Consider the following 16,470-nt stretch of genomic DNA (forward strand, 5'->3'; position numbering starts at 1 on the left):
CCTTCCCTCAGCCAGATAGCAATGCTGTTCTTGGTGGACCCCGGGGTACAGCTGGCCCTCCAGTCCACCACGTCACACTGCTGGCTCGTGTTCAGCTTGATGTTGATTAAAATTCCAGATCCCTCTCTGCAGGGCTGATCATCCCCCAGCCTGTACCTATAATCAGTGTTGCCTCTTCCTAGGTGCAGAATTCAGTACTTGCTCTTGTTAAACTTCATATTGTTGGTGATTGCCCAGCTCTCCAACCTGTCTACATCTCTCTGAAAAGCCACACCACCCTTGACGAAGTCAACAGCTCCACACAATTTGGTACCATCCACAAACTTTCTCAAAAACTCTTCAAGTCCTACATCCAAACCATTTATGAAAATGTTGAAGAGGCTTGGTCCTAAAATGGAGCCCTGGGGAACCCCACTAGTGACAGGTTGCCAGCTTGATGTAATGCCATTTACAAGAACCCAAATATATAACAATTTGGTATGAGCAATACATAACATTTGGTATTGTGGCCTTTTCATTTTAAACAGTAACTTAGAATAAACAGTAACTTAGAGGTAAGGTAGAAGTGACTTCCCATTCCTTTACAAAAGTGTTTTCTAGATGAGAGCTGAGTTACATGCCCAATGTAAATCACCACAGAAATATGATAGGCATATTGATAAGTTCCTATAAAATGAACTGCTACATGGTGTCTCTTGTTGAAGGTCAGTGCATCGGAGTGGAGGGCAGCCAGTTCCAGAGCTTTGATGGAAAGCCACAGAAATTTCTGTAGCTGTAAATTTACAAACTGTGCAGGTTCATCTAAATCTAAATTTGCAGTATAGAGGAGAGGAATGAGCAGAGTATGTATCCTCCTAAGTCTTTCAATGCATTTGACCAGTGAAAGTGGTGTATTGAGCTCCTGGATAGAGAAGGGTTGCAATTTGGACAGCATTCCCAGGTGATCCCCAGGATGGTAGCAGAGCTGCTCTTTGCGTGCCTGTGGGTGGTGTCCATACTTTGTGGAAAGGAATGAATTGCAATTAACAGATGTGGATAACTAGTCTTCAGTTTACAGGTAAACCTGAGAGAGGAGATACAGCATGAGGAGGTTTGTCCTGGCATCAGTGATTGGGTTTTTGCTAATGTAACGAATACATAATTTTTCTTTGCTGCAATTTTGATATCAGTGGAAGCTCAAATAAATACTTCATGAACCTCCAGAATTTATCGATTACAAAGAATATCAATAAAACAGACATGCTGTTTTAATTTTGAGTCAGAAAACAAATTTTCCTTAGACCTCTTGACATGTATTTTGGCAGTAATGTTTCTATTGGATGGTATCTTTTCTTAACAGCTTCATTGTGGCTCTTTATTTTTTAGTTACTATTTTTTGAAAATAGGTATGCCTTCTAAAATGTCATGGATTTGTATGTATTTATTTTCATTTAACTTGAATTTTTATAGATTTTAGTATTCTAAAAAAGTTCTGTTATGTTTTAGAGAATACTGTTATTCATCATGAATTTCTTGTACTTTAGTGGTAACTGTGAAGTATGCAGTGTATCTATTTAGGTGCAATATAAAGGTAACTTTTGACTGTTTTGACATGTTATCATAGCTTAAATAATGATACTGTCTTCTGGTGGTAGTTTAAGCAGAAAATAAATAATACATTTTTTTTTAATTGAAGAGAGGCATTGTTTCTGTATTGTAGCACTTTTCTAGACCCTGAAACTCGAAGAGCAATGGGAGAACAAGCAGTAGCTCTTGCCAAAGCAGTAAAATATTCCTCTGCTGGAACAGTAGAATTCCTTGTGGACTCCAGTAAGAATTTCTACTTCTTGGAAATGAATACTAGACTTCAGGTAAGAAAAACAGCTCTTCAGATTCAGAAAAAGTGTTATTTAAAAAAAACAGAACATAACCTCCTTCCATACTTAGGGGTCTGCTCCTGCAAAGACTTGCACATAACTAACTTGACGGATGTGAGCACTTCCAACTGAACTTAAAAGATCTACTCACTTAAGTAAGCCTGTGTATACAAGACTTTGCAGCCCTGAGCTCTTGTAGAGCACTCAAGTAAGCATTCAGAGGTTTTTTTACTCTTTGTTACACTTGACCTAAAGACCTTTCAAGAGGTCACTGTTAAGTGCCACTGTGAGCACACAGTAAGTGACTAGCCACTGTGCTCTGATGCTTTTCCCCACTGGTTCCCCACTCAAGTTTCTTTTCTATTTTTTATACTTTTATGATTGCTTGTTGGGTATCTCTAGGACTGTGATTAAAACTGTGTGTGTATATCAGAAATAAAAACACTGGCAATGTGCATGTGATTGAAATGGTGAATGGAATGTAACTTTGTAAAAAGAGTGCTGATGTGGTGTAGGACTTTTGTACCAGCTCATGGAATCAGTAGTAGATGTGAATCCCACATGGGTGGGCAGACAGTTTCTTGGACTCCTCTCTCCCTGATTTGACTGTAGTAATGCATTTCTGGCCATGATCTAAGAAAGTAGGCAAACAACGTGGAAGTCTGGATGTCACTCTCCGAAACAGCAAGAAAGTCCAATTTGCAAGCAAGTGAACAGTCTTTATCTTCCTTCTCTCACTTTGTCAAATTATGCCAGACGTACTGAAATTTAGAATCAAGCAATAGAGCAATTAGCTTATTTTTCTTTCTTAGCTACATTTCATTAGGGCTGTGTCCTGTCTGCTGCTTGTACCTGTGGGCAATAATAGAGAGAGCACAGAGATGCTTGTGATTCTGACATCTTTGGATGACTTTGTAAAATGGCTGGGCAAACTTATATTCGGGTAAATAAACAAGAGGGGATTGGGGCCCCAAGGAGTACGGGTTTTAAAAACAGCCTGTTGTAGAGAGGGAAGACTGCTGGTAAAATTTGCCTTGCCTTGCAGTGCAGCAGTGTTTTCAGAATTACTCATGACAGTTGTATTTTACTTACACTGTGGTGGTTTTACTCAGCTGGGCAGCTGAACTCCACCACAACCTCTGTCTTACTCACACACTTCAAAGGGAAAGGAGGAGAAAATGCAGTGAAAAAGGCTCAAGGGTTGAGATAAGGATGGGGAGATCGCTTAATTATCATCATGGGCACAACAGACTCAACACAGGGAGATTAGTAAAATCCATACCCTTGCTATGTAAACCCAATATAGTACTTTTGCTAGCAGTTTATTTGCCTGATTGTTAATTGCTTTGTATAGCTCATTCAAACATTATGAAAAATTTATCATAACACATTTTTTATGCTTTTCCCAAACTTGTAGCTTTTGAGAGAACAATTTTCAAAGGCTCTCCACACTCTTGTGTACATAGAAGAAAATATTTGATTTTCTGTTTAACCCACCTGGAGTCCCAAACCATTTCCTTGCTATAATACATCATTGGCCATCAATTCCTAAATGGAAACAGTGGTGAAAGATCCTTGAAGTTGATTTGATTTTCAATTTTTTTTTTAAAGATGTTATCTTAGCTGTTTTGTGTTGTCTCTCCCCCGCCTGCCTTAATGCATGGTGGTAAGAATGTTCCAAGTCCCAAGCCTCAAACTTGCTTAATTGTAGAGGTCTCCACATACACAGTAAGAAAGCTTTCAGAATTCCATCTTTCAGGACTTTAAAGACTCCTTTTGCTATATAGCCTAAGCACTTTGACAATCCCCTATAATAGCAGACTCATTCTTCCCAACTCTTAAAGAAATTTACTAATCTTAAATTACAGTACTTGTGTAGATATTCTTTAATTCTTCTATCCTGACTGTGTATTGTCTCTAATTAGCATTTCAGCTTGAGGCTGCAGAGCAGTAATTTTCTCTGATTCTTCCCCAGGCTTACCCAATTGATCTGTCACTTCTCCCAGGTCTCAAGCTTTACTTTCTGTGCAGCTAACAGTTTTGCAACTAACATCTTGTTGCTCCCCTCTATTAAGAGCCAAACTTAGAAACTCTAATGAAGCTGGTTGTCCAGATTTAACTTCATAACCAGGAGTGTCTGCAGATGTCCCTGTATTGCTTTATCTTTCTCCTTTTCCATCCCCGAGATGTGAACAATGACTAACAGGCTTACTTGCCATGTTTCAGCTAAGTACTCAACAGTTGGAAAAACTTCTTAAATGATAGACATCTTATGTGTAAATGATGCTCCTAAGGTCTTTGTCAGTGTGCATTACAGACACAGCTGCCTGTCAGCATCATCAGAATGTGTCTACTGTAAATTATGCAAATTTCTATGTCTGTTTTCATGTCTGTGTAATCTCTAATCAGACCACTGCAATCTTTTTACTTCAGATACAGACTTCAGAATAAAATGGCACAAAGCTAACTAAACCAACTCCAACACTTTGCACAGTTTGCTGATTTCTCCCCTCCCTCCCTTTGGTACGTGTCAGGGGTTTTCCAGTGTTTTATGTAAGTTACTTTGCAGTAATTAAGAATTATATTACTGTCTTTTTGGGGAACTCTTTGGGAATATACCTTTTCTGCCAAATAGTTCTGCAAAAAAGTATAAATAACACCTTACAGAAAGTCTGTATTTTTTTGTATTAAATGTTGCTGCACTACAGTATGAGCCTGGAAAGCAAAACAAATTGGTGAATCAGCTCCGTTGTCTGTTGTAAGCTACATAAATCTGTTACAGATGTTTTAATCCTTCCAAGTGATTCAGCTAGAATGATTTATTCTCTGCTGTTGGCATTGTACTTTTTGTTATCTGCTTTTCTGACATCTTTCAGAGGCTAGCTGATAAAGCGCAAGATTGGATAATTGGATAGCAAAACTCGTTATTTGTTTTTTACAAGAAAATGTAGAAATGTCTGCCCTACCAGCTACAAGAGAACTTCCTGTATGTTGTCATTTAGTGCACTTTTGGAGTGGTTTTCAGGCAGCTACCACTGTTAAACTGCTGAGGCAGACCAGATGTTGAATATCTGATTCTTTATAGCTGCTCATGCTGTGGTGTGCTTTGTGTTACCTAGTTGTCATCAGTCTAATAAAAGGCGGTCATAATCCAAAGTAGCCAAACAAGAGCTTTGAAATAAATAAAAAGTTGCTGACCCCTTAGCCTTGATGGTCTTTCTAACTACCACATTGTGTCAAAATCTCCTTCTCAAACTCCCATCAGAAATGCTCACTTTCACCAGAAAAGTTTAGTTTTTCCAATGAAAAATGGAATAGAAATTTTCCTTCTCTACTTTATATGAAGAGAGTATGCAGTCCGTAAATAAAGAATATCTGTTAAGATCTGGGTGTGCAGTGTGGCTAAACTTCTTAAATGTGAATCAATTGGTGACAGCAAAGGAAAAGCATCAAATATTCTGGAAATGATTGTAGTACCTTGAAATGAGAAGCATCTCTCATTGGCTTGAGGAAAAACTGAGAAAAGTGTGATGACTGATGTAAAGAGAACAGTTATCCTAAATACGGTTTGTACGTCTGTTTCTCAGATCTGCTCCCAACCTTCTGCCTCCCTCACGTGTTGTGTGAGTTAAATAAAAAGTGAGCACTCCCTTCCTCCTCAAAACGTAACCAAACTTGCTTAATCTGATTGAAAAGATTGATTGCATAGACTGTATACAGTCTATAAAATTCACTGCAGCAGAGTGGAGAAGTATGACAGTGTTTTCTCCTCAGGTGATAGTTGGAACGTTTCTGTCATGACTTTTTAGGGAATAAAAGCTGCTTTTGTAGAATATTCTATTAAAGTGTTTGCAAGAGGTTTATTAAAAGCAAATGAATGTGTCTGTGTTCTTATTTTACAGTTAATCATAGTCAGAGTGTTTAACTATTTTATGTAAATGTTTCATGGTCTTTAAAGTAGCTTGATTCCAAGGCATAAGGTAAATAAGCTTCCATATACCCTTACATTATTACCATATTAATTTTGATTTTGTTGATTTCTGTTAATCAGTTCTGGTGCTTTCATAGTTCTGGTGTTTTCATCAGACTTCAGTGACACCTTTAAGTGTTATATTCTAGAGCTTTGTCTTTGTACAAAGCTGGCAGTGCCTGTTTTAAAGAAGAGGAAGGATTTTTGAATGCAACAGTTCTGTCCCTCTCTGCCTTCCTCTTCTGTTTATCCATTCATGAAAGTATAAAAAGCATTGTTGGAAAATATCTAGAGATATGTAGAAATCCTCTTGGTGGTTGTTTGGATCCCCAGCGATCTTAACTCTTGTTTCTATCAGGCTCCTCATGGTATCTGTATTCTGTTGCACATCATTAGGCAGCACCTGCTACATGTTTGCTCGGTGAAGGAGAGAAGTGCTGGAAAATATCACAGCTGCACTGTATAAACAGAAGCAGCAAAATACAGATAGCAAAGCGATGAGCTCAGTCTGGATTGCCAGATAAAACCACGGAGAGGTGGTGGCTTTGGTATCCATAGCGGACCCATGGGATGGTGAGAGACGGTTTTGTTGTCCTCGCCTGCGTAACTGTCTGGAGGATGAATTGTGATAGGTGGGAAGGAGGGATGGGAGCAGTGAAAGGGGCTGTCAGTAGTTAGAGGAGTAGGTTTCTACAAAGTCTGAATGGGGGGATTTCAAAGCAAAGTCTCAAGTGACTGTTTCTGCCATTTGCTCAGACTCTTCATATTTCTTAATACTGGAATCTTGTTTTACTGTGACACTTTGCTTCAGTCATTTTAAATAGGCTAACGAACAATGTCAGATGGTAAAGACTTTCAATTGCTACTAACCTGGGCTGAATTTGAACTCCTGACCTAAAGGTGAAAGGTCTCTTATCCCATTACCAATCCCCTAAGCCCACCAGAATCCATTCTGCACACAGTTTATACCAGCTGTTCATGGCCATTTTTAGAACCGAAAGAAAAGGTGATTTTGCTGCCAAACAACACTTCTTCACACAAGAGGGTCAGCCGACAACAGTTAACCAGATTTTTGCCACATTCTTGCCTCCTAATGCAACTTCCATTATGTAGCTACTGGTTGTCTGCTTTTCAGGCTTTCCAAAAGAACTACAGAAAAGCATTGCTAATTGTTGTTGACAGAAGAGAACGACATTGTTTGTGTAAGTCATTGAATCTGAAAGATGCCATTAACAGTGCTGCCAGGGCACAGAGCGATATCTTAGAGACAACACTACCATGTAACTATCAGAATACTATTTAAAAAGCAGAGAAAAAGGAGGCTCTGCTCCATTTTTTTTTTATAAGTAGGACAAAAGATCACTCTTCAAACGGTACATTAGTTTCTTTCCTTTGCTGAATTTGATGCAAAGAAAATGCAAGAATGGCTGCAGTGTGACAGGACCCATCTTGAATTAAGTACTCTGAGAAGCCTTTAATGCTACAGCTAAATATTGTCAAAGCAGACCTAGCATCTCTTAAAAAAGTGTAAGCAGGTTCTGTTGGATGCAAGTTTCTCTACTTTCTTAGGTGGAGCATGAGTGAAAAGGAAATTGTGTAGAGTTAGTGAGTTGCAAGATTTTTTTTTGAAGTGCAGAAGCTAATTGAGAAAGTAATGTTGAAATTGCAAGCTAAATAGACTGTTGATATAATGTGTATGTTGTTTAAAACACAGAAAAGGCAGATTCAGTAATTGCAGGCTATGTAAGTTGTCTTACCTGTGTCTGTCCAGTGCAGTAAAGAAAGAAATCCTTGCAAAACAAAATTTGACAAAACTGAATCTATTATTATTGGAAGATAATTTCCTATGAAGAAGTGGATTGATTTTTTTCAAAGTCTAATATATACTGCCATAAAAAATTAGTTGGTACCAAATGGCTATGTATTAGTTTTTATTTCTGCAACAAAACTCAAACAGAAGAAGTCTGCCTCAGCATCTCAGTTGATGGAAATTTTTGTAGTTCTGGTTGTATTCATTTATTTGATCATAGTAGTAAATCCAAATGTAAACAGCAACTAGTATTATATACTGTGTCTACAGAAGATGACAACATAAGAGGTTTCCTGTTAGGCTTTTCTGTGTGCTTTCCATTCAGTCTTTACATCAGCCCAAACATTCTCTGCTCTCCAGCAACTTCTCTAAAAAGATTTTTTCTATACATATCCCTAAACCCTGTGTACTCTTGTGGACTTCTGCAGAGGAACTGTTCTGCAGAAAGATGATGTGACCCCAGAGTGCTCCTGCTCATAGCAGTCAGAAAGCTGGCACGCCTGAATAGCAGAACATGTGTGCACCTCTATTGCTGTTCACTTCTCCAAAACAGAAAACAGGCTCACTGAACTAGCAGGAGCTGAAGAGCATCTGTAAGTTGCTGAGTTTGGGTCAATTGATACGGGGCTTGGAGTAGAAGAAAAGCCCATGGGATTCCAGGTGAATCATGTTTCCTGGAAACTGTGGTGAATGTTGAAAGTTAGCTTTTAGATTATTTATTTGAATGTAAAGGAGCATATGACACCAACAAGAGATTTAAAACAGTAGGAATGGCACAGACTGTAGTTTTGGGTGTACTGAAATTTAGATTTTCTTGGCCTCTGTGGTCTGTTTGAACACTCCAGCTGACGTGCGAGTAAGCTGATGCCTGATGCATACAGGAGCAAGAGTGCAATCTGTGAAAATAACAGTAAGTGCTTGCTATTAGACCTGAGTACCTTGCTGGCCATGAGAAAAACTGTTCTCAAAATACTCCACTGGATATGGGGGGGTGGGGGGGGAGAGGCAGCCGCTCCTAATTTACTTCTTAGCTCAAACTGTTTGTAAAAATTGCATCACTGTTTTGGTAGCTGTGGATGAGCCTCCCAGTATGGGAAAGCTTTGACTGTAGGCCATCACAGAATGAGACACAAATTAGCAGTTCTTCTGGGAACCGATGCTAATTGGACTGTTATGTTTACAGGTTCCCCTAGCTTTTTAGTGCATGTTTCACCATCTATAGTCTGGGATTTTGTTGCTTTTCACTCACGGACTTTGCCACCAGTGCTGCCAGTGCCCCATGATGTATGAATGGGAAGAGTATTGGGAATCAAAAACTTGTAATGCTCACAGGGAGGTGATTGCTGTGAGGTGTCTGAAGAAGAGCAGATCCAGTAGGAAGGGATGCAGTTTCCCTTTATCTCCTATGGATGTTGCAGGCCATAACAGTTTTGGCTGTATGGGCTCATGAGCAGGATCAAAAAGTGGCATTCTACAGAGCATTGGCTTTGTGTGGATCTCTGGAAGTGGGGAGTAAGACGTATTTTTGAGGAGTTGTATACTGCACTTAAGTAACTTATTATATTAGAAATCATTTGTGTCCAGGCTTGGTATATGTAAACGGGTTGGTAGTAAAGGTGATATTTTTGGCAGCTAAGTGTGTTGAGAGTTATCACTGATCAAATTTTCTCCTTGTCCTCTTGATAATAGGGACAGCTGCCTTGATATAGCTCTGATCTGTAGATCGCTTGCGGCAGGCATGCCTGGTTTTGCCCTTTGTGTTAAGGCCAGTGAAAATGTGTGAATTTACCCGCTATCGCATAGCCATACCTCCATTGGCTCTTACCTTATTGACAGAAGGTTGCACTGGCAAGACCTTGGCTCAGCTGACTACTAAATCCGAGCATGGCCCAAAGCTAAAGGAGTTGATTGATTAAGTGTGATTCAGCTCTGTTTGTGAGCATACTTTCATCTCTTTAAAAATTCACTCCTTGATTTAGCATCCATAAAATGGCAAGTAAAGGCTTTTGAAGAGGCATAGAATAAAATTAATAGAAGAAAATACAAGCAAAACAAGAATGACATCTAAAGCAGAAGGCTGCAACGTGAAAGAGGAAAACATTAAAGGCTAACTTCTGGTAGTGATTCAAAACCAGATTCAACAGTTATCTTGGTTAATAACTGCAACAATTATTCTAGAGCTTTCCTAAGCACGGTTGATGAAATCTGTACTTTCTTTTTTGGGAGGGGAGGGAGAAGAGTGGTCTTATTTTGCTGCTTCTACCCCCATCCTTCCTTGCCTTGTATGAGATTAGAGTTTTAATTTCAGATCCTGCAAGCATCTCTCTGTGGGTGGATTCTTGCACCTCTAGAACCTCGTTGCAGGGTGCTCATTGAACCAGGATATGGCATTACTGCTTTTTTAATGTCCTTTTGTACTATAAACTGAAGTGTATTCTGTACATTGCTAAAAATACTGATTCCCTCCTGCACTCCCTCCCCTTGCTGAAAGAAAAGTACAAATGCTAAAACAAGTGCAATTTGAGCTGTGAAACCTATCTGAAAGATTAAAGTTACAAAAAGTCAACTAGCACTTCAAGGTTAAAATTTTTCTACCCCATTTGGGTTATCTGATGGCATTAAGGTATACTGAAATATATTTTAAATTATTATGCATCCCTACATTTTCCCTAAACAGCATTAGTTGAAGCGTAGTCCTAAAAGAAAGCCAAACATCTTCTCCCCACCCTCAAAAAGATTTCAAAAAATTTTGCTCATCATTTTCTGAATGCTGTTTTCTGTGTAGACACAAAGGGAGTATTTTGAAGAAACAGAAGAAAATATTGACCAAGTCAAAGATCTGTATTGAAGAATGGATTAAATAAATGTTTGTGAGTCATAAGAACCAAACAACAAAAATATTTTTCTTTCCAGAAACATTCCGTCCTATTTTGATCATCAACAATAAAACTGAAAACAACAATGAAGCTATTGAATCTGGAATGCCAATTGTAATCCAAGAAAAATGACAGTATAGCTAAATAATGCAAGTGTCTTTGGTTAAAGTAAAGTAAGAAAGTATTATATTTTAATTGCTTTTGACATTAGAATTCCAGAGGTGTTCAGAACTCAAAGGTGATTTTTTTAAACTTAAATTCTCAGATAAGAAAGTTCTATTATCCAAGTAATCCACGTGTGATAAGAAACTTTCTATTAAAACTCTAAGTTAGACTTGAAGTTTCTATTAAAAAAATCTCTAAGTTTTAATAGAAATTGAATTGCTTCAATTTAACACTGCAAGGTAGACACTGAGATGTTTCATAGATTCCCAAAATACTGTTATTAAGCTTGACATACTGGAGAATATCATGTGTTAGGTGGGATCAAGATTGAATCCCAAAGGTATATCCTTAAACTGTATAATCAGATTCCCATTTCAATGTCACTTTTATCCTTCAAAGAATAGGTTCTTGTTTCAGTGATGATTTGTCATTAAAATTATGTCAAAACGTCTTAAAATGTTGTTGAAACTCTACACAAACTCACAGCACACACCGGGCTAATTATGGATGCCATCTGTTTATTTTTACCAAGCTTTTTTCTTAAAGACCAAAGCATCATCTTCTTCTGATAAGCCACAAGATTATTCTAATGACTAAATGTTTTCCTTATACCAGTGTACTTGAGGGAAGAAAGACACGTGGTCTGTTCACTGACCTTTTTCTGTGTCACAAAATGTATGCAATGTGACATCTCGTGATAGAGAAACCATTGTGAAATGCATTTTCTTAAGGTGCTTGGCTCTTGGAATGGAAACGTTTTGTAACAAAAATGGCAGGTCTGTCATCATTTTCATAGGGAAATTCTTAAAGAGGTGTGTGTGTGTGAAGAACATGCTTTTAACATGTGAAGGTTACTTTTATCTATATGGCATGTCTTGCATTCTGGGGATGCTTTGTGTTTTTTCAGGCATACATCGACTATTATTTCAAGCTAGGAAATGTATTCATTCATACCCCTTCGCATTTAAAAGGGAGAAGTGTGTGTGTGCATGCGTGTGCGCGCACATGTGTGCATGCTTGTACGCACATGCCTGGGTTAGTGTGACCGACGGGTATTCCCATGGCAGCATCATCCAAAGCCGTTAGCAGCAATTTGCTGAGAGAGCAGAGTGACTCTGCTGGTCCAGCCCAGCTATTGTGCATGCTAAGCACTAAACAGATAAGTCTGGAGGGGGGGGGGAAAAAATTGAAGGATCCATCTGCTCATTTCTGCTACACTGCGCTGATGTAAGATTACGCTAATCTGGTTGCTTGTCAGGACAGGTTAGTGAAAGCAGGCGAATGGGTGAGATTTAGGGTAGGCTACTTCTGTGGCGAATTGCGAGTGGCTCCCGTACGTGCCGTGTTAAGTGTAGCAGAACGGGTTGATTATCAGCTACTTCGAGATTCTTGGTTAAAACATGTTTGTGGCTAAAGAGCTACTCTTTTCAAAACAAGACTGAACAGAAGAAGCCTCTAAAAGAAAAAATATCATCATCAGGTGCTTTGAGTTTGTAAAATAAATGGAAAAAAAGCCACCTCTTAGGTGTTTTTCTTTTGTGTACTGTTCCTAGTTATTGTAATCTAATTCTTTTATTTTGAGGTGTTTTCTTGCAAAGGATGATGCAGGGAGTTTATCGAGTTTAATATTTGGGGGAGAAAAAGACCCAGATGGGAACGTATTTTTTGCCCGGTCTGATTTCTTGTTTATCTGCGTTTGTTTATGGCGAGGGATTTTTTTTTTTTTGGTCGTTTTTGTTACCTACTGACTGACAGTTCTTGACCTTGCAGGTTGAACATCCCGTCACAGAATGCATTACCGGCCTGGATTTGGTCCAAGAAATGATCCGTGTTGCTAAGGGTTACCCTCTCCGGCACAAACAAGCTGATATTCCCATCAACGGCTGGGCGGTTGAATGTCGAGTTTATGCTGAGGTAAATGAGTGGTAATGGGGAGGAGGGTAGGTGCTTGAATTGTACAGTAATAATACCCAGGTGTGGATGGACGCCAAGGTGAAGTCAAGGATTATCGAATGAAAGTCGTGATTTAAGACTGCAACATCAATGGTTGATGAGCCTTTGTAGAGTTTTTATTAATTCAAAATACAGCATATATTTTGACATTTTTTTTTTTTTTCCAAAAATCAAAATAAAAAATGGTAAAAGAAGTAGCTAAGATTTGTTCCTAAGGACATTTGTTATTTAGTTCGTATTTAGTAATGCAGTACTGGCGTTATTTGGTGCAGGTAATTAGTGTCTCCAGATTTCTTAGTTTGCATGCTTGAAACTTCTTGACCTAAAAAGACAGTTGAAATTGGATGGCTTAAAGAATTTTTATTGTTTTAAACGATTCAGGGTTGTTGAAAAAGTAAGTTATATGTCTTCTGAGACTACAGCTCTTTATAGGACAAGCTTTCAAAGTGGTGCATGTCTGTCCGTCTCATCTTAAAAAAAAGCTTACTAAAATATAAAACATTTTCAGGCATATTTAGTGCATTTTATCGTAGTTAGTCTTTTTGCTCTCATTTTTGATGTGTGAAAATCAAGATTTGCTCATTTAACAAAATGACACTCAGCTTCCTTCATTTTGTTTTAAGAAAATCTTAGGCAACTGTACTTTTCAAAAACTGATATTTTTTCATCATTTGTGGCCCTGGACTTTTTTTTTTTAAATGTTTTTTCCTTTTCATGACATATGCATAATCTTCAACTCGCTATACTGTTTTCAAGTAATGTGAACTATTTTGATAAAGAATAGATATTTGTCCCGTGACTGGCATGGAAGCTCTTCTGAGTACGAGTAGGTTTTACCCTGGAGTAACTGATGCTTGGGCTTTCTTTTTATCCAGCTTATTTATAAGTGTGTGGGAATCTAAATAATGGATCCTATTACTTTGCCATGAGATTAGTTGTTCTTATAGGCCATACATTTATTTGCTGTCTTATTAAACTTACATGGGCGTTGCATTATGCAAGACATCTCAAAAGGCATAAAGATCAGTTTGATAACTGAATTCCTAACAGCACTTTATCTTTGGATTTTTTTCCTTAAACTCTCTTCTCAACTCCACCCATTCTATGAATACTTTCCCATCCTTCTTCCAAGGTACAATGTGGCAAATGAAAATGTGGTCTTTGTGTATTTTGGTGCTCTACTGTTGTGCTACGTATGTGTTATATGCTACTTTTTTTCCTGCTTTTTGGCTGCAATGCATGAAAATTTATGTTTCCAGTTTTTTATCTGGAGTCATAGGGGTAGTTTGAACAAAAGTAGCTCAACACAAGTAATTCTGAGGTGGAAAACAAAGTTATTGAAGCAGTTGTTTCTGTTAGACTTCACGCTATTTAATCTTATTTTCTTAACATCTGTAAAACTTTAATGCTTTTTCATGTTGAATTTTATTTCAGGACCCCTACAAATCTTTTGGCCTGCCATCCATTGGTAAACTGTCTCAGTATCAGGAGCCATTGAATGTGCCAAGTGTAAGTAACTTGGTTTTCATAGGTACTGATTTTCATAGGTACAGTGTTAAGGGTCTCATTTTTACAGACAAGGACTATAAGTACTCAATAGCTCTTTAAATCAGGGTGTTCCAACTTTTTAGGGATGGAGGGTCTCAGCAATACTTATTTGTGCTACCTGAAAAAGTGCTTAAAATTGTACAGTTTCTTACTGGCTTTAAAATGGATTCAAATTGAATATATCAGGAAATCAATGTATGTTGAAATATTTTACTACATTGTATAACTTAAACTGCAAGTTTTTCAAACATGGCTCAACTGAGCATACCAGGATGATTAGAAAATGACAGTCAAATGCTGGGTCAGCTCTTTAACTACAGACAACTGTGAGAAACTGCCAGTGCTTTCTGTTTAGCTTTATAGACTTTGAAGAGCAAATTTGCTACAGTGATTATTACACATTTCAAGATGCAGTCTAACTATATAGAATGGCTATTTATCAAGCAGTGTTTTCTGCTACATGAAAAGAACAAGGGGACTGTCATTGTGTAAAATCAAGGTAGGCTAAGTCATAAGTGCACATATATATGATGCTGTCAGTTAGTGGAATTGCAAGGCTGTACCATCTGTGAATACAATTATTGTCAGATTGCTTGCATGGAAAATAATGAAAGATTACAGGAGAAATCTTAAGTGTGGAGATGTTATTGGATATATGATTTATTTCACTTCTTAAATTGTTTTTGCCCATGTACTTTCCGAAGGGACCTGACCCTTTCTGGTCTTCAAGGCTTCATGCTGTGTTCAAAGCCTGAAAGCAGAAAAAACCTGTAAAGATCTAAAAGGCGTTATGTGATCTTAAAGAGGAGATGAGGGGAAAAGGTATCATTGGATGTATCTAAACTTTTTTTTTTTTTTTTAATGAAACAAAGAGTGTATTTAATAAGAATTGATAATGAATACTCCAGTGGTTGTTAGAAGTTTTCACCATGTTGTAATAGCTAACAGGATGTCAAACATTTTGCCCTTGCAAGTTTTTGCAATTTGCAATTTTCCAAACGTGAGACCTGTTGAAAGTACAAGTGATAATGGACAAACTATACCCCCTACAGTCTTTGTCCCACCAAATCTTTCTTCAATTAATGCTGCAGCAGGAGTTTTATGTAATAACATTTGCGCTTGCGAGCCATCCATACAAAGAAAAAACAATTAAAATGCCTTAAATGTTCTGCTTACTGCTGTTATTTGCTTGTGTGAATGTTGCATGTCAGCTAAATGGACCACGGAATAGATAAAGTGATTGGGTGCAGGAGAGTGCACACTAAGCTTTGTCTATCATTATTGCTGGGAGCAATCAAATTGATGCCAGCAGGACAGTAGACGCGTTGACAGCTGTAATTATGTATCTCCATGGTGATCACTTTTGGCCTGTCATGGAGGCCCATGAGTCCCCTCCCTTGCAAGCATTTAATCAGATTGGGCTGTCACTTGTCAGGTAGACAGGGTGGGCTGGGAGTTGGGCTTAGGGGAAGAGGTGAATTGAAAATGAAGGGTGGGAGATGCCTGATCGCTTCACGTGGTCCGTCGTGGTACCGAAGAAAGAAATTTTAATTACGCTGGAGGCTTCGGAGCAGTGGCTTGAGGAGCTCCTATGGAGCGTCTGGGCTGTTCTCTTTCTGTTTACTACTTTCGTATTATTAAAAATAGAACAGCTATTTTTATTTGCACACTCGTGGTTTGGTGTCTTAATTCATGTTTTCTGCCACTGTTGAACTAATTTCCCTCCTGAGAGTGTCATGCCACTAGGAACAAAATTAACATGACTAAAAAAGTTTCTTACAGGCCCATCGTGCCACAGTGTTTGTTTTCCACCTTTTAGATTGTCATGTTGTCAACAAGTTGGATATCGAAATTAGGTCAGACCTGTTATGTGTTACAGGAAGTTCAGTTTAAGACTAGTGCATTGCCAAATGCATTTTCAATTCATTTCTCCTGTTTTTCAAGTTAGCTGTGGTGGGCTGTGTGCCCATATTTGTTGGTTTCTCCACTTGGGAGAACTATGACGCATGAATGTGGGAAGGTTTTTCCTTATCCATAGATAATTCTGTACTCATTCTTTTTGTGTCACATATTCTGTAACTTTCTTAGAACATGGTACTGAGGAATATTAAATTTTTTCATCATTGGTAATGAAGCTTAAGATAGGTAATCACAAACCCCTATATCATTATGATTGTGAGCATAAATATTTAATACTCTTACCCAACATCAAAAACATGCTGCCATATCTGAAGAGCTCCAGCATTACCCTTTGCCAGTATGATCACAAGTCTGTTCTTTTAATCACTCTTG

At 38.2% G+C, this 16,470-nt stretch overlaps 1 protein-coding gene across 1 annotated transcript in view; it reads left to right on the forward strand.

The window, feature by feature from the left end:
- Positions 1 to 16,470, forward strand: part of PCCA (propionyl-CoA carboxylase subunit alpha) — a 282,975-nt gene that overhangs the window by 109,455 nt on the left and 157,050 nt on the right. Inside the window, exons 12-14 of the mRNA XM_084306585.1 lie at positions 1,700 to 1,850; positions 12,448 to 12,591; positions 14,065 to 14,139. Of these exons, the coding sequence (XP_084162711.1) occupies positions 1,700 to 1,850; positions 12,448 to 12,591; positions 14,065 to 14,139 (370 nt within the window). The remainder of the gene's footprint in view (positions 1 to 1,699; positions 1,851 to 12,447; positions 12,592 to 14,064; positions 14,140 to 16,470) is intronic.

This window comes from Netta rufina, assembly GCF_964035555.1.
Source record: "Netta rufina genome assembly, chromosome: 1".
Classification (NCBI taxonomy): Eukaryota; Metazoa; Chordata; class Aves; order Anseriformes; family Anatidae; genus Netta; species Netta rufina.